Source organism: Geotrypetes seraphini, chromosome 16 (genome assembly GCF_902459505.1).
Source record: "Geotrypetes seraphini chromosome 16, aGeoSer1.1, whole genome shotgun sequence".
In the NCBI taxonomy this organism is placed as follows: domain Eukaryota; kingdom Metazoa; phylum Chordata; class Amphibia; order Gymnophiona; family Dermophiidae; genus Geotrypetes; species Geotrypetes seraphini.
This window is the reverse complement of record NC_047099.1, coordinates 618345-645032: the sequence shown is the minus strand read 5'-3', so window position 1 is coordinate 645032 and position 26688 is coordinate 618345. Positions and strand designations below refer to the sequence as shown.

At 43.7% G+C, this 26688-nt stretch overlaps 1 protein-coding gene across 3 annotated transcripts in view; it reads right to left on the bottom strand.

The window, feature by feature from the left end:
* Positions 1-26688, bottom strand: part of SCNN1A (sodium channel epithelial 1 subunit alpha) — a 44720-nt gene that overhangs the window by 13049 nt on the left and 4983 nt on the right. The window contains exons 1-5 of one of the 3 annotated variants that reach the window (XM_033923008.1): positions 9256-9386; positions 2901-3217; positions 1340-1622; positions 557-744; positions 156-265 (exon numbers count right to left, since the gene is read on the bottom strand). In XM_033923008.1, coding sequence (XP_033778899.1) covers positions 156-265; positions 557-744; positions 1340-1622; positions 2901-3208 — 889 coding nt within the window. In that variant the 5' untranslated portion in view covers positions 3209-3217; positions 9256-9386. Of the gene's footprint in view, positions 1-155; positions 266-556; positions 745-1339; positions 1623-2900; positions 3218-8501; positions 8639-9255; positions 9387-26688 lie in introns of those variants that run through there. The other 2 variants (XM_033923007.1, XM_033923009.1) reach the window with 2 other exon arrangements.

The window sequence follows — 26688 nt, the reverse complement described above, 5'->3', positions numbered from 1 at the left end:
CGAGAGATACTCCTGCCTTACAGGAGAACTAAAGTTCCACCCCATTATTAATTGGAGGCAGGCAGCAGTTCTCAGTTGCCCTCCCCCACTAATAGTACAGACCCCTCTCCCCCATTTCAGATTTCAGGCATGGAGGACTTCCCAGAGCTTCTTACCATTATTGATTCCAGGCATGGAGGAACTCCAGATAATGCTGTTGGAGGTGAGGTTCTCGTTAAACGTGTAGCAGTTCCCATAGATAGGATCATGAAACGTGGAGTAGTTGCTACAGGAAAGGAAAAAGGCAGAGTGCTGGGAAAGTGCATAGATAGATTCTCCATAAACACATTTATAACCATTTTGATGTCAGTAAATTCCAATGAACAGAACCAGAAGAGAAGAAATTGAAAGAACTTTTGAGACTCTTGGCAAAGAAAGTTTCTGTATGCAGAATAGAAGAGTCTGTCATATTTTCCATTCCCAGTTTGCTACCCTACAACCAATACACTGGTGCAGGACATAACCATCCCCTCCACGTTCCCCTATGGACCACTCCCTCCCTCCTGCTCCCCCTCACCTGTTGGTGCAGGATTCCCCATTGAATCTGCAGGCAAAGATAAAATCTTTAAATTGTCCGTCATCTAGGAGAGTTTCTTCAGGTATTCGAGCCAGGATATCAATGTAATTAAAGCGGTACCACTCCCGAATCGCATCCACACCTGAGGAATATCTCTGGAAAAAGCAATCCTTACCATTCTTGTCACACTGAAAGAATAACAGGAGATGTTACTGACAACTATTGTACTGGAAGGAGAGTTCCGAGCTCCTGGGACCATTATGATGGACTGTAACATTATATTAAGAAAGGATCAGAAAGCATCAAAGACATGCTTAGAATAGCGTCCCCCCTCTCCAACAATGAAGTGACTTCCAGTTTTAAATAAATGCCTCCAAGCAGGGCAGGATTAATTCGTCGAGGGCCCCTAGGCACACAAGTACACTGGACCCCCTGCCCCACCCCACCGGAAACAGGAAGCTACATCAGAGGGAAGCTTTGGGCAAGCAGCACCGCTTGCACAATTACAGTTCCCGTTGCCTTTCTTACTCACGTTGCTTGCTTGTCTTACTTTCTGTTGATGGGGGTGGGGCCCGTGTTGCCGATTGATGCTGGAGGAGACCATCGCTGTTTGGAAAAAACAATGTTGATGCCCTCCTTCATCGGGCCCCCCTGACCATTTTGGACCCTAGGCACTTGCCTACTTGGCCTATTGGTTAATCCTGCCCTGCCTCCAAGTATGGTCCCACTGCCCCTCTACTGTTGTTCTGTAGATCTTTTTCCCAGATTGATTTTGATTCTTACCAGTTTGAACCCAATGCTCCAGTCCTCCTTATCGACTGGCGGACTATTGTCCATCACATTGGATCTTGGCCTACGAGATCTCTGTTGGGGCTTAGCTCCTAGACTCCCTTTTTCAGGTGGAATCCTCTCTAGATGCACTTGTATTGGTGACACACTGCGCCGCGTTCTCCTAGTGAAGGGGTCCCGGTTCTGCAAGTTGGAAGAGTTGTACTGATAAATCTGAAACAGCTTCTGTTGTGCTATTTGGTCCAGTTCACGGAGTTCATCCAGAACAGCTTTATACCTAGGGTCAGAGGGGAGCAGGTCAGATACTGTCAAAATCTTTCATCCTCAGCTGTAGACACACAATGGCCATGTATAAATCTTTACTTCCTTTTTCATTTAATGGGTCACCAACTGAAATTCTTCTCTGTAAGAATAGTTAGTCTAAGAACTGTCCAGTTTTACTTCTAATGTTACTCTTTAAGAATGAAAAGTTAATCCTACAGAAATAGCCAAAGGGAAGGGGCTTTTGGATGAGAGGAACCCAGCAGTAACTAATACGTATACCTCTGTAGAGCGCAAGGTTCAAGGATTAAAGAAAACAGATATGTTGGAATCCCTTTATAGTAGGGCTTGATTTACCATAATCAAAATTTTACATTTCATGAAAGCCATGAAAGGAAGCCAGTGCTGTTCTCGAAGCCAAGTGTACCACAGTTAATTGTTTGATATTTTAAAGTAGCCAAATGGTGGTATTTGGGTGGGGGGGGGGAGTTCAATTGCATACACAATTCCACAAGAAATTAGAGGAAAATGACAATCACAACAAGGTAAGAGCAATTCAAGTCATCCCTCACGCCTTCATTAAGAGAGAAGTTGATACATCACAAATAAAGGGGGAAACGTAATAAGGCTAAGAATTTATCTTCATTACCTTTAAGAAACTTCTAATTGGGGCGGATCCCAAAATATATCATTCTTGTTATCACTGGCTTTTACAAAGCTGTGGGCCAGCCAGATCATTTCTCCGGTGCTCACAGAATTCGAAATAGCATCAGAACGTTTAGCACGCTGGGCCACGGTAGAAACTTCTACCGTGGCTTAGTAAAAAGGGGGGAGGTTAAGACAAATTACCAAGAGAGTCTGTTCCTCCCTGTGCCCGCAAGGCTCTTGTTCCATTTCTTCCAGACTTTCATCTACTTACATCCACTTCAGTGGCGTCATAAAGTACATATCACATACTGCACACAACACCCCTAACTAGTCAGCATTGTAACAACTGGTCCCACAGCAGCTAAGCATAGTGAGGTTAAGTAACATCCAGCAGCCCAGTTTACAATTATGTTGATTTTAAGTGATCGTAATATCAAGAGCTGAAAATCCAAGTTTAACTTTTCAATAGATACAGCCGACTTGAGCATTCAGCTCTGGGTAATTCTGTGTTTTTTGCACATGGCCCATAAATTCTACCTTTCAGCAACTCAAGAGCCAGAATATGTGTGTGTGTTGACTGTGGGCTGCTGGATGCATAAACCCAGTTCTGTGCATTGATACAAGTTCTTGCAATTCAGCTTCTGACCTGTAGGGGTTCAGGGTGCATATGGTGACAGCGGGGAAGGTCAGTCTATCTGAGTTCACATTCAGACCGAGGCTGACCGGGTAGCTGAAGTACTGGCTGAAAAGAAGTCCAAACTGCCAGTACATGAGCCCAAAAGAGGCAAAAAACAGAAACACCCAAAACGCCGTTTTCATCTTATTGTCCAGGGAGCAGACAAGCCGGATGGCTCCATGGATTGTGGTGTTGTTGCAGAAGAATTCATAGAGCTCACGGTACGAGCTGTAGAACTCAATCAGCCCCTCCTTTTCTTTCTTCTCCTCCTCTGGCATTTTGGATACCTATGTAGAGGAAATCGAGTCAGCGTTCACAGAGAAAGAGAGAGAGAACAATAACCTGAATGTATGGGTTTCCTGTGGGCTGCTGGAGGCATAAAGACTTTAGTATTAACTTCGAGAGAGAAAAAAAACAAAGAGAAAAATCATATATACATACATACATATATATATATAGAGAGAGAGAGTATGTAAAGGAGGAAGGCAAAGAAGAGATGGAGAGAGAGAAATGATAAAGAGAAAGAAGAGACAGAGAGAGATAGAATGAGAAGAAATGGAAAGAGAATAAAAGAACAAATTACAGGAAAAGAGAGAAAAAATCATTAGACAGAAATAGAGAAAGTAAGGGAGAGAAGCAATGGAGAGAGAGAGAGAAAGACAGACAGACAGAAAGACAACAAAAGATGTCTAGAACTGAAACTAAGTCAATTGGGGTCAATTGAAAGCAGGCAGGAGAAGCTCCCAATCAGTGGATCACCCTGGATACGTATTTAGGGGCACCTGACCATTCCATGCCAGCTAATATCACCTCTGACCACTGCTGCATCGTACGCCTTATGCTGGGCCATAGAGAGCTCCTAACTTAGCCCAGACTTTCAGCTGACCCCTAGGTTTAAGGTCTAGCTCACAGCTGACCTGAATATTCAAAGCGCATGCCCATGCTTTGAATATCCAGGTTAGATTCACCCCATGGAGGTCGGCAGCTTTAAAACCATTGACCGCCGTGGGCTGACTACCCGGAGGGTCACAATTCAAAAGCTTCTATGGGATATTATTTATTTGATTCCTTATGCTTGAAGGGAATAGCAGAACATAACCCCATCAGAGGCTTCCTGCAAATCACTGGCTCTACAGCTAGAACTAGAAGCAAATGATTGTTTTCAGTTCCAAACTCCAACCCACCTTCTAAGCACCAATATCCATCTCCTCATTCCCTCTGTAATTCCCCCCACTGTGTATCGATGCAGCTTCTTAACTAGATTGTAAGCTCTTTTGAGAAAGTAGAACTGTCATAAAAGGGAGAGTTACAAAAAAACAAACAAAAAAAACATTGTGGAGAAGGGAAACAGTTACAATACATTGAGGAAAATCATAAAGCCATGAGGGAATTACGAGAGGAGGAAATGTGGTTGGGAAAAAAGAGGGTTTTCTAGGCTAGACTTGGCACTTCTTGTCAAATGGAGAAGGGACGATGTCAGCCTAGCTATCACTACCATTCAGCATTTTCAGTTGGGATTACTTATGTCAGCGAAGGCCTATGGGAAATTATATCAATCTGACTCTGGCATGGGAATGCAGATAGACCCTGAGGGCAGGAAGACTGTTTTAAGTATCCCTGATATGTTTCAAGTAACCCTGATTGAATCATGACTAGCTAAAAGGTGTTAATGTCTGATTAAGAGGGTGCTTAGGACAATGGGTCCAGGTGCACAGATCAAGAAGATAGGCAGCTTGAATGGGACAAAGAAGCCAGAGACTAATCCCATCTCCATGCCTGCAAGTATCACACCCTCCTTTATCCATTAAATTAACCATTGTTTCAAACAGTTTACAAATTCTAAACAGAAAGATACTGGGACATACAATAATTTCTATATTCAGAATAAGATTCCAAGGTATAAAGGCCTCCTCTCTGCTTTATCAATCTATCTATCTATCTCTGGGCTCTCTTTCTCTCTCTCTCTGGCTCTCCCTAGAACTTCAGTCTCTCTGTCTCTTTGTCTCTGAACTATGTAAGGCAGGGGAACTGCTTTGCTCTCTCATTAATTGTAATGCTTAATTATTGTAATGCTTCAGAATATTGCTTTTCTGTAAGACTATTTCTATAATATATTCTTTATGCAATCACCTCTGGCTGTGCCTCTTTGATTCTACTTCCTGGTGAGTCTTCAGTGAGGGAACTGATCTTGGGACCGGTGTTTGTCAGTACGCCTCGCACTTAACCCCTACCACCTAATATTGGGGGAGCCACGAACAAACCTGACAGACATTAACAAGAATTATGAAGCTAAGGCCTGGCAGAAAATGTTTCACAAATGATTAGAAGTCTTAATAGGAAGTACAAGATGCTATACAAACGGTATTATATGCTGATGAAGTTAATGTGTGAGACTTACCCTGATTTATATTAACATAGTAAATGATGACAGATAAACACCCGAGTGGTCCATCCAGTCTGCCCAACCATAAATGAATTTAGTTTAAATGGTCCTTTGTCGTAGATATTTCTGGGCCAGAAATCCAGAGGCCTGCTCGGAAGTGTGCTAAGGTTCCATCTACTGGAGTCTCCAGCCATCAAAACCCTCCCCAGCCTGTCCTCAACTGAATGTCCATATACGGGACACAGGCCATGCAAGCCTGCCCAGTACTGGCCTTGGTTCCTTCAATGTATATCCATTATTTTCTGATTCGAGATCCTCTGTGTTCGTCCCATGCTTGTTTAAACTCTGTGATCGTCTTCTTCTCCATCAACTCCCTCGGGAGCTCATTCCATGCATGAACCACCCTCTCCGTAAAGAAGGATTTCCTAACATTACTCTTGAATCTACCACCCCTGGCGGAGATGTGAAGTACACCTTCCATTATATATCATGAACCTGTTTGAAAGTGCAGCTGTTTTGGGATGATTATGGGGATATCATCGCAAGAGAATCAAGCATGTTGATGTTAAATATGAGACAACCAAGAATGAGGTCTAATTTGTAAAAGCCCAGCTAAGAGGGAGTTAATCACAAAACCAGATTATTTAGACTTGCTACTACATTAATTGCTTTGCAGTGTGACCATATGGCCTGCGTTTATAAAACTCTGGGACGATGACCCCTATTTATTATGTACAATGCTTAGAAATTTTTTATAAGCGTTTGTATCAAATTTTAAATAAACTTGAAACATGGTAAGCCTGTAAGTTCAGGTACATTTCTACCCCTGGATACTACTCCTTTATTTGGCCCCATCCCTCAGCGTTTTTCCCTTATTTTGTTCTTTTTCTTTAAAGAAATTGTACTTCTGTCCTTTTCCCCCTAATCTCTAGTTAGTGATGTCCATTGTCCGTCTACCCATTTTATAATGTACATCGCTTTGAAATTTTTATTTCAACGTTTTATTAAATTTTAAATAAAACTTGGAAACTTTGGGGGGAGTTTCAATAGATATGTTTGTATATTGTAAGAGGCTATGAACAGAAAAATGTTAACATGGCTGATAAGACTGCCTGAATGCATTGTTTACATTTTGAAAAATTGATTAAATATAGATCAGGAGGTGGTCTGGAAGTTAATGCCACCCTGCTTCTGCCCCCCTCCCTTCAAAAGACAGTACAAATGGTCTCAGATGCTAAGCTTTTTTCCTTCAGAGATACAGACTTGGACAAAAGCCTTATTAAGCGAACGCCTGGTCAGCCTTTAGGGAAGGGGAAAGGGGAGAGATTATAGATGTAGTTCTTGCCTTTCTTCATCTGTAGCTCAATTGGGGGAAGGGACTTTATGGCAAGTGATGGGGCTCCGTAGCCGGGGGGATGTTACTGGCAACTAGTTTGTCAACATGAAAAGCTGACAGCTCTGTCCTTCTGCCTGATTTTACCTCTGCAGTCACCTGAACAAGGCGTGATCTGTCCATGGCAGAAAGGGACACGAATCATGACTGCTCCAGGCTGGTTCCATTAATAATTGTCCTGTTTATTCAGACATTTAATAGTTGTAATGTCGTCAATGGTTGGAACTACCGCTCCATACTACTGGCTGCCACACAGCTGTACTCGCAAATAAACTGCTGACATGGCCCCATATGGATTTTCCGTAATTCTCGCTCTCTTGCACTACCAAGGGTATCTCTTACCCTGTGTCTAGAGTTGGGGGTCAGAGGCATTAAGGCAATCTTGCATCCTGTATCAAGGATGCTGCAGGTCGCAAGGCATTCACCCATTCTTTGTCTAGGGGTCCTGTATCTCTTCCTCTCTCATGGACTACTAAAGGGTTCTCCCATCTCACACCCAATCATGCACATACACAGTGATTTCTTAGAGCATAGTTGGCAGAGCGAGGGCAGTGAACCAGGCGTACTGGGCTCAAATCCCAGTGTTTTCTCTGCTTGGGCAAGAAAAGTATCTCCTTAGATAGCAGGGAGTCATTGCTCCTTAAAAAGTCTGTCTTGGACTAAACTTAGAGCAGTGGACAGGACTATAAATGTAGCATAGTAAATGACAGCCGATAAAAAGACCTAACGGTCCATCCAGTCCACCCACCGGTCATACCCATCAATAATTCATGATTAAATTAACTTGTCTCTTCCTCGATACGCCTGGAAAACAGACTGCAAAGTCCACCCGGCATTGTCCTAGGCTCCAAATGCTGAAGTTGCCTATCCAACCATTCCACCCGCAGGATATCTTCCACAAGACTAGCCAGCAACACTCCCATGTTCCAAGTTCCCTTTGATGCCCTCCCCAGCCCATCCCACACCAAATCACCACACATGGGGCACAGACCGTGCAAGTCTGTCCAGCACTGGCCCTAGTTCCTTAATTTACATCCTTCATTTTCTAATTAGAGATCCTCAAAGTTTATCCCATGCTTTTTTGAATTCCATCATGGTTTTCCTCTCCACCACCTCCCTCGGGAGGACATTCCAGGCATCTACCACCCTCTCCGTGAAAAAGAATTTCCTAACATTGCTCCTGAGTCTTCCTCTCCGCAACCTCAGATTATGTCCAATAGAGATTTCTACTAAAGACTCCAGATCCACAAAGGAGAGAGAGAGAGACCATACTTCAGGATCTGCTTCTTAATGCCCACCTGTCCTCAGTATCCATCTCTCCACTTTATAGAAATGTTTCATAGAAATCACTTTGCGCACACAGAGACAGAAATTCACATCTCCATAATTCTCCTAGGCCAGTGCCAGAACAGTTGCTCTCGCAAGCAAATTCATCCTATATATTAGAAGGTAACGTAAATGAGTTTCACTCCCAAAGTCTGCTTTAATCCTCTTTTTCTCACCCCCTGTTATATAATGGCACAAAAGTGTGTTAACAGGTATTTATATAAAGCATAGATCACTCTGATCTTAATCATTTGTGAACTGAGTCGAGCTCCTTCAGGTATATAGACTGAAGATTAGATTAGATTGCTTTTCCCCTTTTTTTCTTTTAAAACAAACACACACACACAGAGTGAAGAGACCGAGACAGTCACAACACACTCACATACTGTAGAAAGATGCCTCCAAGAGAATCACAATTTTTGATTGCTAGCAACTAGACTTTGTTGTTTTTAAAGAGCAGGATACGCACCTGTGAGTCTCTCTCTGCCTCTAGCTGTAATGTTCAGCTTCTCAGTACACGGCTGAATCCGTCCAACCAAACCTGGCTAGATTCACTCCAGACTGGTTTCATGCCAGATCAATCTGGAAGCCCCATCATCACCTTCCCTCTCCCTCCCACTCCAGACTTTCTGCCCTCCCCTGCCCCCGCCTTCACCTGGCAGAGCAATTTTCAGTTGCAAAGACACAGACAAAACAACACAGTCAAGATTTTAAAAGCCGGAAGATAGGATGACAGTGAAAGAGGAGAGAAAATTGTGGAGAACCGGAGAGCAGAAGAAACTCCAATGGGTGCAGGGCTGAACTGGCAGGACCCCAGCACCCCTTAGATTCTGGGGTCACCGAGCAAGACACAAACTCCCTCTGCAGAAAACACACCCAGCAGAAGTGGAGGAAACCTGCCTAGACCACGGCAGCAAAAGGTCTGATCAGGTACCTCTGTCCTCGTGGTCTGTCAAGCTTTGCAGAGCTCAGAAAATGTCCAGCAGAAAAAGCATAAAAGCAACGTGCAAGTGGTACCAAAGAAGCGAAAGCCAGGAATGGGACAACATTTGCAGATATTTGCTTTACCAGTTCTCAAACAATGTGCTGCATGCTTTTCACTTTTTTGAGTGCTTCATCTCCCTAACTTTTGCACATCCTTTTAATGTGATTGAGAGCCTTCACCCCGCCTTCTATTAATACATCCTCAGCCAGCCTGTTCTCGCTTGTAAATTGCTTTTTACCTGTGTAAATGGTTTGAAAATAGCACTCCTTCAGGGTCGGGAGCCTAAATCTCAAATAGAAAATGACACGGGGACAAATTTTTCTCCGTCCCGACCCCATTCCTGTAAGCTCTGCATTAACTGCACAAGCCTCAAACACTTATGATTTTAAACAAGGGCAGGGACAAAATAAAAGCTCTCTGGGACGGGGAAAAATTTGTCCCTGTGTCATTCTCTAATCTCAAAGGAATGTAAAGTAGCTGTCTAAAAATCACCCACCCTGTTGGATAAAGCATCTGCAGAAAAAGCCGTTTCTCTCCTGGGCACAACATATGAAACACACACAGACACACGGGTATTTTGGAAATTGCAGACTATATAATTGATTCGTTTTCCATCATATATAATAAAATGCTAGAGCGCGCATGCGCTCTCGAAAATTCGTGCGGTGTGGCGCCGTGAGGTGTGCTTCTGTGGCAACATTCTAACCTCACGGCGCATGCGGGGGCTGAAGGTGTGCGACTGTGCTCTCTCCCTGTCCTCGGCGCGTCACCGCCCGCCCTCACTCACCGCTGCCTCTCACTTGCTGCCTGCCCGCGTCCTCGCCGTGTCACCTCACTCGCTGCTGCCGCCGCCACTGATCCTCTTCAGAGCAGCCTGCGATCATGGCCGGCTTTAAAGAACCTCGCAGGCCGCTCTCCAACCTCAGTAGCGCACTCCCTCTGACGCACGGGATCGCGTCAGAGGGAACGTGCTACCGAGTTGAAGAGCAGCCTGCGAGGTTCGCTAAAGCCAGCCACCACGATCGCAGGCTGCTTTGAAGAGGAGCAGGCCAGAAGACGCCGGGATGGAGGGGAGGGTAAGAAGGGGATCAATACTGGGAGCCAGGGGGAGAGGGAAAGGGGGCTGCTTTGGGGGAGGGGTGTGCTGGGGGGAGACAGAAGGGGCCATGGATAGGGAGAGGGAAAGGGGGCTGCTTTGGGGGGGAGGTGTGCTGGGGACAGCTTTGCTCTGGGAGGAGACAGAAGGGACCATGGAGAGATAGGGAGAGGGTAAGGGGGCTGCTTTGGGGGGGGAGGTGTGCTGGGGACAGCTTTGCTCTGGGAGGAGACAGAAGGGGCCATGGAGAGACAGGGAGAGGGAAAGGGGGCTGCTTTGGGGGGAAGGGTGTGCTGGGGGGAGACAGAAGGGGCCATGGAGAGATAGGGGGGAGGTGTGCTGGGGACAGACAGCTTTGCTCGGGGGGGGGGGAAGTCAGAAGGGGCCATGGAGAGACAGTTAGGGAGAGGGAAAGGGGGCTGCTTTGGGGGGGAGGTGTGTCCTGGGGGCAGACAGCTTTGCTCGGGGGGGAGGGGGGGAGACAGAAGGATACAGACAGCGGCCAAGGAGAGAGAGATAAAGAAACACAGACAGACAGACACATCTATTCTAGCACCCGTTAATGTAACGGGCTTAAAGACTAGTCAAATATAATACAGTGGCTAAGAAAAACGGGAAAAGACTGTAAAGTCTCCCTCCCCCTCCCTCTCAAAGAGGACAAAATGCCTCTAACTGGTCCACCTTAACTCTTTTCTCTCTCTGTTCATGACCTCCAACTTTTCTACTCTACTCTAATCTGGCATTTATGAGTCCCACCATGCCTAAATAGGGTCGAGGTGACTTACAGTAAATTTAAAGAGATACAATTTAGTACAGTACCTCCCTGAACGTTGTGTTCAATTTGAGTTTGTTGGTTATTGCCCATGATTGTATCTTGCCGATGTTGTCATCAATTTTTTCTAAGTTTGTAATGGGAATGAGGAAGAGAATGGCATCTGTGTATGATAACAGGCATTCATTGTTGACGAATGTAATGTTACTGAGAGAGCTCATGAATAGGTTGAACAGTACTGGGAAGACGGGAAAACCCTGGGATACTCCACAGAAGGCTTTCCAGCTGTTGGAGAAGACTCCATCTTTCCAGACAAGGTATTATCTCTTTTCTAGGAAGTCATTAAACTAGCTAAGTATAGCGTCCGTGATTCCAATTTCAGTAAGTTTCGTTAGAAGGTGGTGGTTTACAGAATCGAAGGCTCCAGAGATGTTGACTTGAAGAAGGGCTGCTTGTTGGCCTGTGCTTAGTACCCGTTTGATTTCTGTAGTAAGGGTTAGTAGAAATTCATTGATGTGCTGCAGTCGGAATCAGCGAGGGTGAGAAGCGACCGAGGCAGTGGTGTCCCTCCCCGCCATCTGTTCCTTCCCTGCCCCTTCCCTACCACGGTTCCAGGAAGTGACTTCAGAGAAAGAGCCGACACTGGCACGAGCAGCAGGCTGGGGTTGCTGCTCGTGCCTCGAACATTCAAGAGATATGTGGGAAGGGAAGGGACGTGCACATGCAGTAGTGAGGGGCGGGGAAGGAGTAGGAGAGGCGGAGAGCAGGATTGGTGTCGGCGCTGTTAACAAGATGGTGCCTGGGGTGGATGGGCCCCCCGCACTATGTCACTGGTTGAAATCCAAATTGAGAGATGTAGGCTGGAGTACTGTTCCAAGTAGGATGTGAGTTTCTAGGGGATTCCTGCTCTGGGTCTGTAGTTTGAGGCAATGGTTGGGTCAGCATTTAGGTATGGGTGTGAGGGCTATGTTGCACCTTTCGGCCTGGAGTTGGCCTTGATTCAGAAGATTGTTTAGGAATTTGATGATCCAGGTGATGATTGCTTCAGGCGTGGTAGCTAAGTATGAGGAGATAGTTTCGTTAGAAGACTCGCTGTTTCCCATGTTGTTACTGGAGTGAGGGTCTTCCATATCTGGTCAGGTGTGCAGGAGTCATTGGAGTTTTGGGGAAAGATATGTGTAGGTTCTGAGGTGGGGGATGTTTTTTTCAACTTCTGTTTGCACTGGTCTGATTTTAAGGAGGAAGAAGTCTGCGAAATCTTGGGTTGTCAGCTGGGACTTGTGTTCATCAATGCCCTTTCTTTTCTCAGTGTTTTGTGAACCATGGGGAGGGTTTAGTGTATTTTACGCTGCTCAGGAACTCATCACATTGTCCACTGCCATGATCTGTACAGCTTGTCACTTCTCCTTGACCTCCAACCTGTCTTACTAGGAAGAGCACCAGGCTGAGAAAGTTAGGATTCAAGCCCTTCTTCTCCTACTTGGGCAGGTCACTTTATTCTCTGTTATCTCTGGTGCTGTTTAGACTGTAAACCCATCTGAGCGGAGAAATAATCTGCAGTACCTGAACTGTACTTGAATGTAAAATCCAATTGAGCACATCTCATGTTCTATTTTAGAAACATGACAGCAGATAAAGGCCAAATGGCCCATCCAATCTGCCCATCCACAGCAGCCACTATCTCTTCCTCTCTCCAAGAGATCCCATGTGCCTATCCTAGGCTTTCTTGAAATCAAACACAGTCTCTGTCTCCACCACCTCTTCTTGGAGATTGTTCCACCCATCTACCACCCTTTCTGTAAAAATGTATTTCCTTAGATTACTCCTGAGCCTATCACCTCTTAACTTCATCCTGTGCGCTCTCATTCCAGAGCTTCCTTTCAAATGAAAGAGACTCGACCCATGCACATTTACACCACATAGAAACATAGCATATGACGGCAGAAAAAGGTCCTTCAGCCCAAGTCTGCCCACTCAAAAAACCCTCCCCCTAAGTTATTCTTTGAAGTGAACCCACATGTTGATCCCATTTGTTCTTCAAGTCAGTCACGTTATTGGCCTCAACTACCTCTCTATCATATCTCCCCTCTCCCGCCTTTCCTCCAAAGTATACAGATTGAGATCTTTAAGTCTGTCCCCATACGCCTTATGATGAAGACCACACACCATTTTAGTAGCCTCCCTCTGGACCGACTCCATCCTTTTTATATCTTTTTGAAGGTCTCCAGAATTGTACACAATATTCTAAATGAGGTCTCACCAGAGTCTTATACAGAGGCATCTATACCTCCTTTTTCCTACTGGCCAAACTTCTTCCTATGCACCCTAGCATCCTTCTAGCTTTTGCCGTCACCTTTTCAACCTGTTGGCCACCTTAAGATCATCACATACAATCACACCCAAGTCCCACTCTTCTGTCGTGCTCATAAGTTCTTCACCACCTAGAAGTTATGTGCACGACCGAAGTCTGTATCATATCTCCCTGTGCCTATGTCATGTCTTCCAGCTTCATCCCATTGATAAAACCAGATTCCCGAAATGAGTCAGAAAGAGGACAGGAATAACAGTTCCGTCTAGGGTAGATATGACAATCACAACACATACTGGAGGTTTCTCAGAAGGCAAGGTAGAGATGCAAGAACAACAAGGGAGGGAATAGTCGCCACAGGGATGGTCTTATCTTGAAAACAGTGAAACGCTTTCAGGCTTAGTGACTCTTGGAACATTCTGTTCCTGCCCAGCCCTAAATTACAAACTAGTGCTACAATGATAATCCAGAAATAGCAGCTGTAATGCTTTTTGTACCTCCCAGGACTGGCAGGCAAATTATAATCAGCGCAGAGATTGATGCTGGCACAGTGGCACCAAATACATCCCAATCCAGCAGCCAATAGAGGAGCTGGGGAGACCTGAGCTGACCTGACAGTGTGTGGGGCCAGAAAGAAGAAAAGAAAATAAGAGAGAGGTGGTGGGAGGTGGAGGGGGGGGGGGGTTGGTAAAGAGTAAGGGTGGTGGAACTTAACAAATTTCTGGGGCCAATGAGGGAAATGAGCTGTTTGTGCTCTTGGACAGTCTAATGTTTTCTTGGCATACTATTTGGCTATTGTGTTTTTCTTTTTCTGGACGCCTTTGATTGTTTGCGCATTTCATCCGTGTAATATGCTTGTTTCTCTCATGGGCCACAATGGGTTCTTAAATATGACAGAGGGGCCGGGCGACAGGTGAACAGATCGTCTCCGCTGCGCCCAAGGGGGGGGTCTTCAAAGAAAATGAAAATGACAAAAAACAACCTGGCCGCCTCTGACCCCTAGTTAAAAAAAAAATGAGGATCCAAGTTACAAAATTGCACCCTTAGTTTGGGGACATGTACCTGAATGTAACTCATTTTGAGGTAAACCCTATTATTTAAGTAAATTGTCAGGATATCCTGCAAAAGTGATCGACTTGTGATGCAAAACATCATTGGACCAAGCAAGACTGGGTGGGCACCAGACCTCGAGCATCCCTAGCGCGAGCCTTGACTGGTCCGCACGCGCGTTAAAAGAGCTCCGCCTCCCGCCCTGCGCCTGCGCAGAGCTGCCGCTCGCGCTCCCGGGCCTTTGGCGCCAAAGCCGTCGGGGGCTCCTTGGGGAAAGGTGGTGGCAGCGCGAGCAGCTGCTTCACAAACCCCAAAAGCAGACCAGGAAAGAGTTTGTGAAAGACTTTGAGCAGCAAATGCGTGATTCAAAAGCGGGTTTCAAACAATCTCCCTCGGTTGGGATTTGCAAGAGCCGAGTTGCTTTCAGGGGGCAGAGCAGGAAAACTCACCTGGCCATTTTCTCTGAAACATCTTCCCTATAAAGACAGAGCTGGGCAGGAAAATGATTAAGATTCTAGGTTTCTAGTTAGTAAATAAGATAAACAGAAATACTTTTTGTTCTGAGAAAACTCAAATTCGGGTGCAATTTTGAATCCTAAAACAACTTGATTAATGGAAGGTTGCACATGTGAGCTGTACAAAACACTTAAGCAAGAAATCCCAAACAATACAGAAAAACAGCTCACCTTATTTATTTATTTAAAAAGTTTATAGCCCACCCATAAACTAAGCTTTGTTTTATAATTGACTTCTGTAATTCTTGCATGCTGAACTGGAAAGAGATGAATGAGTTAGAAATCTCACAGTTATTACAGCTCTTCGCTATAATGCTGATGTCATTATTTGAAGCCCAATGTACCAAGGTCAACACCTTGCATTTGATGCACTAAGCCACTGGTAACAAGAGGAGAAAATACAAGGTCACAGATTTTATCATGAGGGCTATAGGGAGGGGGACAGGAGGGCTGGCAAAGTGAAGGAGAGAAGAAGCTTGAGGGAGGGTGGAGAAAAGCATGTGAAACCAGACTGCAAACAAAGGGTCCTTTTATACATAATAGATAATATTATTTGAATATTTTTTCTGCTGATGTCTGTTGCCAGGTCCAGTTTGTCCACTTTGGGCGAATTTCTTCAAAAGCATCATGCCTATCACTAACTTCTTGTAAGCCCCCCCCCCCCACCCCAACTGACTCTGGCTGTTTCATCCACAGTCTGTGCCTCAGTTAAAGTAACCCTGTTCTCAATGTCTTTCTCTTTGATGAAACTGGAAGCTCCATAGGGAAGGGACTGTCTGTAAAGTGCTGCACCCCAATAAAACCATTAAACCATACTACTATTAATGATAACGCTACCAGACACACGCAGTGCTGTACAGAGTCCCTGCTCCAAAGAGCTTACAATCTAAACAGGATGTTATAGATACAGTTAAGGGGAATGGTTAATCTGCGGGCTGGGTTGGAGGGCAGAGGGGAGTACAGGACAATCAAGCCATTGTGACATCACTGATGAGGTTGGCTCTTACGCATTGGTGGAATGAGACATTATGACATCACAATCTCAGCTCTGCTTCCCAAAGACAGAAACTCTTCACACTACTACTGCTACTCCTATGAATTATTTCTATAGTGCTACCAGATGTACAGTCACAAAGAAGACAGTCCCTGCTCCAAAGAGCTTACAAACAGGATGCCAGGGTGGAGGATAGTTAGGGGGCACCCCTGATATTGAGCAAGCTCTTTTCTTGAGTCCAGAGAGAGGTCATTTGTATTGTATATGGCAACCTCCAATCATTTTGAAATGTTGACACTGAAGCCTGAAACTCCATTTTTGCAAACACACACTCTGAATCCACAGAAACTCCTCCAACAATGAATACCCTTCACTTTAGTATACACCAAAAAATGCAAGCTACACAAACTCCCTCCACCGCTATGCATTTTAGGCTTGCCAGCATTCGCCCAGCAACAAACTCAGGTAGGAAAAAGGCAACCCTGCAAATATTACACTGACTTCATTGAATAAGATATTCAAAGCGTGATTTGAAATAAGTTTTCTCTACATATGAAACCCAGAGTGAAGCATTTTTATGGCCGAATGTAAGTTTTGAAATGAACCCTAACCTAAAATCATCTTCTTCATTCTCTGCTTTGAAAGTGAGGTTCATTGCTATCGAGATCTGCACAAAATGAACCCATTTCGAGATACATTTCCCCTCTTATTGGGAAAAGAGCGAAAGCAGGCTGTAACATATCCTAACACACAACTACCCATTGGTCACCCATGCAGAACACGAACAGGCCTTCTCCAAGTACATAATAAGGGAACACAAATTAGAAATAGACATGTGCAGACAAAAACTGAGCTGGAAATCCCCAGAAGCCAGAACAAGGAGCAGAAATGCATTTCCTCCTGTCCTGACACATTTGCCAAGGAGCAGAAAAAGCAAACCAAAGTGCTGTCACAAAAGAACGAGCAGGGAAAACTGTGTCCAATGGCGTAGCGAGAGTGAGAGGCCCCCGGGGGGGAGGGGGCAGTGGTGCTCCTCCCCCACACCTTCCACGATCTCTCCTGCCAAATGTGCACCCCCTTCCCCATATCTCTAGTTCACTGCCAGGAGCAACAAGAACTTTATGCTCCTCGCGACCCCGTCAGCTCTCCCTCTGACGTCACATCCTATGCACGGCACCCAGAAGTACCGTAGTTGACTGAAATTCAACAGAAGAGAATCTATTCAGCAAATAAGACATAAACCATTTCATAATTTTCTGTTTCTCAGTCCAGTTGCACAGAACTACTACTACTATTTATCATTTCCACAGATGTACAGAGCACTATACATTAAATCATTCAAGAGACCAGTCCCTGCTCAGTAGAGCTTACAATCAGGATAAGTAGGGGGTTAGGGAGTTTCTCAGGCAGATTATGTTCTACTAACTCAAAAATCGAAGTGGATCTATTATGATCAAATTTAAGCTTTTAATATGATTATTTAAGGCCAATTTTGAGACACGTGGATGTTCCTTTCTGTAATAGCAGCATGAACAGATGAGAAGGGGAGATTGGGAGAACCATCAGCATGAGTTTATGATTTTTGCAATTGCTTTATTTTATGTTTGGTTTGATTTAGTTTGGTTTATTTATTTATATTCCGCCCTTACCCAGAATGGGTTGCAAAATTACATACAAAATCGACAATAAATACACACACAATACAAGGCGCTATTAACAACACAAAGCAGAAATACAAACAATAAAATACCTAGGCGACCAGTCTCATACCCTGTATTTCATCTGGCAAAAAAGATGCCGTTTAAGCAGTCTTTTAAAATTCTGTATGTTCTGCTGACGACGGGGAGACTGTTCCATTCCCTAGGCCCTACACAACAGAACATACCATCCCTCGACTCTCTTACGGATGGAATTTGCAGCTCTAATTGTCCTGCAGATCGAAGTGGACGAGACATAACACATGGCAGAACGCTCTCAGCAAGATGTTTTGGATCCAGGTTGTGCAAGCACACGTAGAAAGCGAATCCTATCCATCAACTTCAACCAATACAAACTCACATGACATTCTGTCAGGTGTTCTCGTCTCCCCAACCTACACAGAGTTTTGATCACTGAATTTTTGGCTACCTGAAGTGCACACAGCGCCGACCCCGGTACACCCAGTAGTACCATGTTAGATTGTACATGATGTGAACTTATCTGAACAAATTAATATTTGTAAGTAACTACAAATTAAATATTTGTAGTTAAGTAAATAAATGATAAATGGCATTTTTCATGAACCTTGACCTGGAGATAAGAGGAAAAGGAGAGAACAGAGTCATCTGAAAGGGCTGGTGAAATGGGCAGATGCCCAGGGTGCCACATCAGAGTGATACAGGTTCAGTATGCTGGGGAGGGTGGTTCAGGACATAATAGCACCATCACGGTTTAAATTCCAGAATGGCTGCTTCTGGCCTTCAGAACTAGACAGGCCAACAACTGCATGAGAGATCGGGCAGAGAGGAAGTGGAGAGTAAGGGATAGAGGAGGAGACTAAGGGGAGGTGGGGAAGGGGCAGTCCGCCCTGAGTGTTCCCAGAGTCGGCATCATGGGCCAGGAACATCACGGCTCTGCTGGGTTCTGCCTTTGCGGAAGCAGGAGAAAGGCCTGACGCAGGTCGAGCAGTGAGTTAAGGCTGCCGACAACAAGAGAACACTGAGTAGGTTTCTCATGGCCCACCGGGGCCTTCCCTCTGCCACATCACTCATGATGCTATATCAGTTGAAAAACTGTACTACATAAGAACATAAGAACTGCTGCTGCTGGGTCAGACCAGTGGTCCATCATGCCCAACAGTCCACTCCCGCGGCAGCCCTTAGGTCAAAGACCAGTGCCCTAACTGAGTCTAGCCTTACCTGCGTACGTTCTGGTTCAGCAGGAACTTGTCTAACTTTGTCTTGAATCCCTGGAGGGTGTTTTCCCCTATGACAGCCTCCGGAAGAGCATTCCAGTTTTCCACCTCTCTGGGTGAAGAAGAACTTCCTTACGTTTGTACGGAATTTATCCCCTTGTAACATTAGAGAGTGCCCTCTCGTTCTCCCTGCCTTGGAGAGGTACACTTTTCTTGCCATTGTGTTTTCAAGTTTATTGTTGTGAATTGTTCAAACGCAAGACTTTAGATGGAAGAGTAAAAAAAGAGACAAGAAATAATATCAGTGTGCATGATTAATATTTATGTTATGTGGAGGTTTTTACAGACCTGTGATGAAACGGGTTATAAAAGACGTTTTTGCGTCCTTGGACCAAGATATTAAGGTCTGTTTTTCTCTACCACATTTATTATAATTTATCAAGTCTCAGTTATGTTGGTGAGAATGGCCCCAACCATACTTAAGACAGTATGTTTTTTTTCAACTTATATAGTGACTTATTACATCTGTGTCCACATTGTTCTAGTATATTGATCACTGATGATGCGACAGAGAGAAGCCCCGGTGGAGCAGGCTGCAAAAAATCTCACAGTGGGGGTCAGTCGGGCCTGGAGTTGCTGCACAGGGGGATGGGAGGGAGGGATGGAAAACTGCTGCACAGGAGGTAGAGAGGAAGAATTGTTGGACATGAGGTGGAGAAGAGGAAGGGAGATGCACCAAAGAGGTAAAAAGGAGGGAGAAGGAGAAATCCTGCATATGGTGGAGGGGAGGGAGACATGCATGGAGAAGAGAGAGGGAGAAATGTTGGACATAGGATGGAGAGCAGGGAGAGATAGTGTATGGGGAGAGAGAGAGAAATATTTCACATGATAATGGAGGGGAGGAAGGGAGAGATGCTGCATAGAGGGGAATAGAGAGGTTTGACCCAGGGTGCACACGGCAGGGAGAGAGAGTGAAAGATGGTACACAGTGGGAAAGAAACAGAAATGGATATGGCAGTAGAAGGGAAGGTGAGCACTGAGAAAGAAGCAAACATCAAAATGGGCAGGAGATCCTGGCAGCCAGTGAAGAGACGACCAGAGCCTGGGACCAACATGATTTGAATAATGAGCAGACAACAAAAGGCAGAAAAACAATTTTATTTTCTATTTTGTGATTACAATAGGTCAGATTTGAAATGAGCATCCCGCTAGAGCTGATGCTATATATTTATTTATTCATTTTTCTATACTGTTCTCTCATGGGAGCTCAGAACGGTTTACATGAATTTATTCAGGTACTCAAGCATTTTTCCTTGTCTGTCCCTGTGGGCTCACAATCTACCTAATGTACCTAGGGAAGTCTGACAAACATGGCAAAATAGTTAACAGTAAAACCTTGGATTGCAAGTAACTTGGTTTGCAAGACAAGCAAAACATTTCATTACATTTTAATTGGATATACAAGCAATGTTTTGCAATACGAGTTCATACAGTATACATCACCACAACTGAGCCGATGGTTCTTCTCTCTCTGACGCTGCGGGAGTGTAGTGACTGTTCTAAATGAGCGAGGTCTTGCAATATGAGTACGTATACTATTTTGTATTAAAGTTTTTGGGTTGTGGAACAAATTGACTGCGTTTCCATTATTTCCTTTGGGAAAATTTGCTTTGATATACAAGTGCTTTGAATTACAAGCATGCTTCTGGAACGAATTATGCTCGCAAACCAAGGTTTGACTGTTCTACAAATATTTTTTATTTGGAGGGGGGTGTTAAAAATTGATCGGCCCCGGGTGTCACATACCCTAGGTCCACCTCTGGACCTAATTCTACCTAGAGGTGGTATTCAAAATAGCACTTTATGTGAACCTTACCTGAACAGGACAGCAGGCCACAGACCTTTCTCAGCTGTGACTCAAAAGAAGAGGAGAGAGGTGGAGAAAAAGGAGGGACAGAAGGTAATAACCAGAGTGTCAGTACAGAGAGATGGAAAGGGACAGGAATTGAGTGGAGAAAGGTGGGGGGAAGACAGATCTTTTGCATGTGAGAGGCTCCTGGAGATTTCTTAGGGTGGGAAAGACATCAACCTGCTTTAATGCTACGAGGCAAAGGGATACGGTTCAGATAAAGGTAACAAGAACTAGCCAGATACAAAAAGCGCTGGATGGAAACCACAATATAAAGAAAAGTGGAAAAAAAACCCACCAAAACACTGATATTGAAGACACGCCCCAAAACAGTGATGCATGTCAGAACACTCTGTCCCCAGCAGAACTCAAGTAGGTGCCAAGATTTCTTCTCAAGATTCTTGTGAGTGATGCAAATATCAGACGACTCGCTGTACTAGTGCCAGGATTCACACTCTTAGTCATAAGAACATAAGAGCTGTCATACTGGGACATAGCAAACGTCCATCAAGCCCAGTATCCTGTTTCCAACAGTGGCCATCCCAGGTCACAAGAACCTGGCACGATTCTAAGGAATAAAACAGATTTTATGCTGCTATGATTAAGCAGTGGATTTCCCCATGTGCATCTTATGAACTTTTGTTTTAAAAAATTATCTAAATCTTTTTTAAACCCTGGTAAGCTAACTGCTTTCACTGGCAATGAATTCCAGAGCTTAATTACATGTTGAGTGAAGAAATATTTTCTCTGGTTTGCTTTAAATCTACTACTTAGTAGCTTCATCGCATGTCCCCTAATCCTAGTATTTTTGGAAAAAGTAAACAAGTGATTCACATTTACCCATTCCACTCTACTCAGTATTTTATAGACCGCTGTCATATCTTCACTGAGCCATCCCTTCTCCAAGCTGAAGAGCCCTTGATTCTTTAGCCTTTCATCAAAGAAGTTCCATCATTAGCTGTGGTGCGACTTACGAGGAACCGCAAGTCGATGCTCTCTGTCCAGGGCTCGATGCATTGGAACGCCCTTCCTTTATCGTTGTTCTAAACTAACTTTGCTGTTTGAGTGCTTTTTTGGTTCGAGCTTTGAGACTGCTTGATTTCCTTTGTTTTATTTGGTTTTAGCCTATATGTTATTTTGTTCCTCGCCTAGATTTGTGGATAGGCGGATTATAAATAATTTTAAATAAATAAATAATCATAGGGATGTCGTCCCATCCCTTTGATCGTCTTCGTCATCCTTCTCTGTACTTTTTCTAATCCTGCTATATCTTTTTTTGAGATGTCGTGACCAGAATTGCACACAGTACGTGAGGAATAGCTACACCATGGAGCGATACAAGGGCATTATAACATTCTCACCTTTATTTTCCATTCCTTTCCTGATCATTTCTAATATTCTGTTGACTTTCTTAGTCACCGCTGCATACTGAGCTGAGGGTTTCAATGTATCCTGAACGATGGTAGTAACTTTTAATGTGGAACCCTGCATCACATAGCTATAATTCAGGTTCTTCTTTGCACTTGCTTACTTTAAATGTTATCTTCTATTTTGATGCCTTGTCTCACAAAGTCCTCTTGCAATTTTATATTATGTCATCAGCAAATTGAATTATCTCACTAGTTATTCCCATCTCTAGATCACTGATAAATATGTTAAAAAGCAGCGGTCCCAGCACAGACCCCCGAGGAACCCCACTATTTACCCTTCTCCATTGAAAATATTGACCATTTAAATCTAGTCTCTATGTTATATATTTTCACCAGTTTTTAATCCATAACAAGACATTATCTCTTATTCCATGATTCTCTAATTTCCTTAAAAGTCTTTCATGACGCACTTTGTGAAATGCCTTTTGAACATTCAAACACATAATATTGACTAAATCAGCTTTATCCACATGTTTATTCACTCCTTCAAAGAAATGTAGAAGATTGATAAAACGAGATTTCCCTTGACTAAATCCATGTGGGCTTTGTCTCATTAATCCATACTTATGCATGTTCTCTATCATTTTGTTCTTTATAATTTTGCCTGGCATCAACGTCGGACTCATCGGTCTATAATTTCCGGGATCACCTCTGGAACCCTGTGAGCAGAGCAGGAATCAGGCATCTCATTATACTAGTGCCAAGAGTCACACTTCCAGTCCATGTGAGCAAAGCAGGATTTAGACACCTGTCTGTACCAATTCAAGGATTGCCACTCCCAGCCCCTGTGAGCAGAGCAGGATGTGTACCCCTCTGCTGCAATGTCAGCATTTAGGGAGAAATCCACACCCAGCAAATAAGTGTCAGGACTCCTATGTGAACGCAGCAAGGATCCACACACCCCAGTGCACGGCTGCGGTAGCGGGTATGAAGGGACACGTATCAGAACTTTAGTAAGTGTCCTTAGGCATATGTTGTTTAAAGATGCAAAGGTAGGCCCTGTTTATCTTTCCCTTCTTTGAAGACAGGTAATGTTTAAACAGAGATAATGTGAAGTGAATTCAATTGTTTTGTTAAGCCGTATTTACAGACAGCTTTAGTTAAGAAGCTCTGCTGGTCAAGGCTTTTTCTTACCTTTTGGACTTCAATCTCTAGCTAGGAAAAATGCTGATGTGTTTAAAGTTTCATGTGACCTTACGTCACATGCCATCACATGCTGGCAAACCTGATTCGTATAAATATGTGAAACTCATAATAAAAGACGGACATATTTGAAAGATGGTTTCTGGTCTTTAAGATGTGTCCCCAGGTACCTGACTTACATATGACAGAGACAGAGAAAGTATGGGGCAGGAATTGGGACCTGTATCCTTTTCAGTTGGGGGCACGTCCGCGATGGGCAGATGATATCACCGGTATTTTGTGAGTATTTCTGAATTTTTTCTGTTCTTTAATACTCACTGGGTAGTGGTGACCTGTACCCAACCCTTTATTTTAAGTTCAAGCTTTGGGTTCTATTATGGAGTTTTTTTGGGGAAAAATCTCGGGGTACTTTTGGTAAGCACCCCTCATATATATACGCAGCTGCCATTCTTTCGGAAAGAATGAAATTATTTATAGAACCCCCCTGCCCACTCTGTCATTTGTAAGGTTTTTTATAGAGTATAAGATTTTATTGTCTCTTATTACTGTACCTCGCTTATAAGGTAAGATAAGCGAATATTTTTGCATTGTTATATTGGCTTTGTAATGAGTCATAAGGCACTTAGGTTACTCCTAGACAAATGAGACTTGTACGGCTGTGTGTATGTATGACATTTTTCCTTCAGCTCACATCTTTCTGTGTCACCAATGTTTACTACTGAGGTAGGACATGCTGTTATGTGGAATGAATTGAAAGCGCTGTTTGAATCAGTCTAAGATCTTTCCCTTGTAGTTTGTACACAAGCATTATTTCTTGTCTTCCTTTTGATCCTGCCTAATTTTGTGCGTTTCTTCTACCGGCTGCTTTCTTTGTGTTCTGTGCTGGATCATAAAAAAAAAAAAAAAAAGAAACAAGAAAAAGAAAAATTCCGTTTTAAAGGTTTTCTTTCTTGTGCAGAGCAAAGCTAATCTGTTCTTTGCTTTCATTATCAGGGTCTGTGCATGAATGTTTTTGTCCCTTCCCCCAGACTTCTCTGTTTGGGCTTCCACTGACCCCCTATAGTGCTTCTTTGAAGTTACTCATTCTTGGTTTTATAAAGCAGTAAGGTGAGATTCCACTGCTCGTCTCTTGACTTTTCTCCGGCATTATCAAAACCACCATCTCTTCTTATAATACGCCCATCGCTCTTGTTGCCAAAGCTGATGGCATTCCCTGTTTCGTCCTAGATTTAGGGCTGTTAGTGTTTTGGTAATTCTCATTGCACTTATGTTTCTTCCACCATTCCACCGGCAGCCAATGATTTTTTTTTCTGTCATTTTCCTAAAGAATGTTTTATTTTTAATCCCTTTGGTGAGGCTGCCTTCACCTTTAAGCAACAGTATACCTAATGTGGAATGTCCTTCGGGCTATTCTACAAGTCATGCACTGCCCCTCATGGTCCTATTCTTATTTTGTACAACTTTTGTGTTCCATAATTCTAGAGACCTGTCAGGCTGATAGTTTGTACCTTTTATAATGATTGTCTGTGTGTGGTCACAAGGTGTCATGAAATAAACTGCACTGGTGTACATCTGAAGTGAAATACCTGGGTTTTGTCCTGTCTCATGGTCAGAGGAAAATCTGCACTTTCTGCATTGCTGCTATTCTGGATCTGCCCCTCCCAGTTACCAAGAAAGACATGCTTACTTTTCTTGCTATGATTGGTCACTGCCGCCAATGGATCTCTGCTTGTTCCTTCTATGACCAGATTTTGAGACAGACCCTGGTTTCTGAAATGACTGCTCTTATCAGATGGACTTATGAAATGTTGGACATTTAAGATGTGCTTTGGTTTCTAGCTCAAGTTTGGGTTTCCCTGCTTATGCCCACATGTTTTATCTCTTTGTTTGGGACTATTGTAACACCATGAAGGGAGAACATGGCGGTAAATTACGCTCTGTTGCCTTTTTTTATAGTCACTCCTGTTCAAGAAAGCCCTGGCTGCTTGTGCTATTGTGGTAGAGATGGTTACTTCTCTGATCCTAGGTCACCCCATTACCCTTCATACTTTTCACGATGTTCAAGCCCTTCTTTTAAATAGGCTTTTGGGTCTCACGGGTGAACAGGATTCTCTTCCTCTCTTTTTTCACAGCTCCCTCTGAATTTGATGCCTGGTATTTGGCAGGTGCCCAAAGCCGCCCTTCTGGACGGACTTTGGTGCAAAGAGGGGAAACCCTGGATACCAGCTGCTAGCTCTCCCTTATTCATTGCCCAATATCATGGTATTGGTTATCGTAGTGCTCGCTCGACATTTTAACTTCTTGCTAGTGATATTTTCATTCTTGACCTTTTGCTCCTTGATACAGAGATATATAGCTCGATAATTACAGCTGGCACGGTTGTGAATTGAAAATAAATTGGAAAATACAATTCCTTTCTATTGTTTTAGCTGAAATTAGGATGTTGCTAATTTAAAATGGTTTTTTCCGGATTTATACATAGCCATCCCAGATCCATTTTGGCACAGATATTTCTAATGTTTTCCAAGGGTCCTCTTTATCACTGCAGAGATAGAGACGCTCCAAAGAGACATTAGCTTTATGCCTTTTTTCAAATATGAGATGGTTATGATATACATTATTTGTTGTTTTGGTTCTTTTATATCAATGTGTTTATTTGCAGAGTTAAATTCAGCCCTGCACACTTGACAGATGGAGTAATAGCTCCACGCTTAAAAACTTTATGTTTTGTCTGTGTCATGTCTACTTGTTTTAGTTTAGTGGGTACCCCAGGATACATAATATTGGCCACTTCTAGAGCTCTTTTTCCACTTCTTACTAGCCTAACTGCGCAATGTTCTTTTACTTATAGCTTTTATATTCTGAATGAAGTTTGGTTAAGGGTTATATGTTTAAGAAAAAAGCTTTACTTTATACAGCGTTTATTTCGTGGTGTTCCTTACATATGATCCATTCAGTATACATTTCTGAATACATTCAGTACATCAGTATGGTCTCTCTGAGGTGCATAATAGTTATATGCAGCACGATAAAAACATATCCTTTTGGATTGTTCAATTAAGAACCTTAAGTAACTGAGTATTGTCTCTCTTTTGCAATAGCTATGCTAAGTGAATGAATTGGTATTGTTGCATGTTGCCACGTTCAGTGCAGGCAACATGGTTTCTCTTGTTTTCTATCTCTTATTTGGATCACATTGGAGTACAGCTGCTGAATGATATTTGGAATGCTTTTCAAGCATTTCTTTTCAAGTATCTCTTTCTGTATGCACAGACATCTGGCTGCTCTCCCTTTGAGGTTCTCACGGGATGACCTTTCCCCGCCCCATGGGTAGATTTTCCCTTGATACAGGAGGAATACGTCCAAAAGCTAATTGAAATATTAGGGCTTGTTCAAAGAAACGTGTCTTGCACTTCTCCTTTCTCTCCACAGATTCCATTTTTTCCAGCCTGGTGATTATCCAGCAGCTTTCCAAGGATCGGAAGCAGACGGATTTCCCCTTTGGCCTTCCCACTACTGTGATCGCTGTGACCAGGCCCGCTGCACTCACTGAGGAGTTTC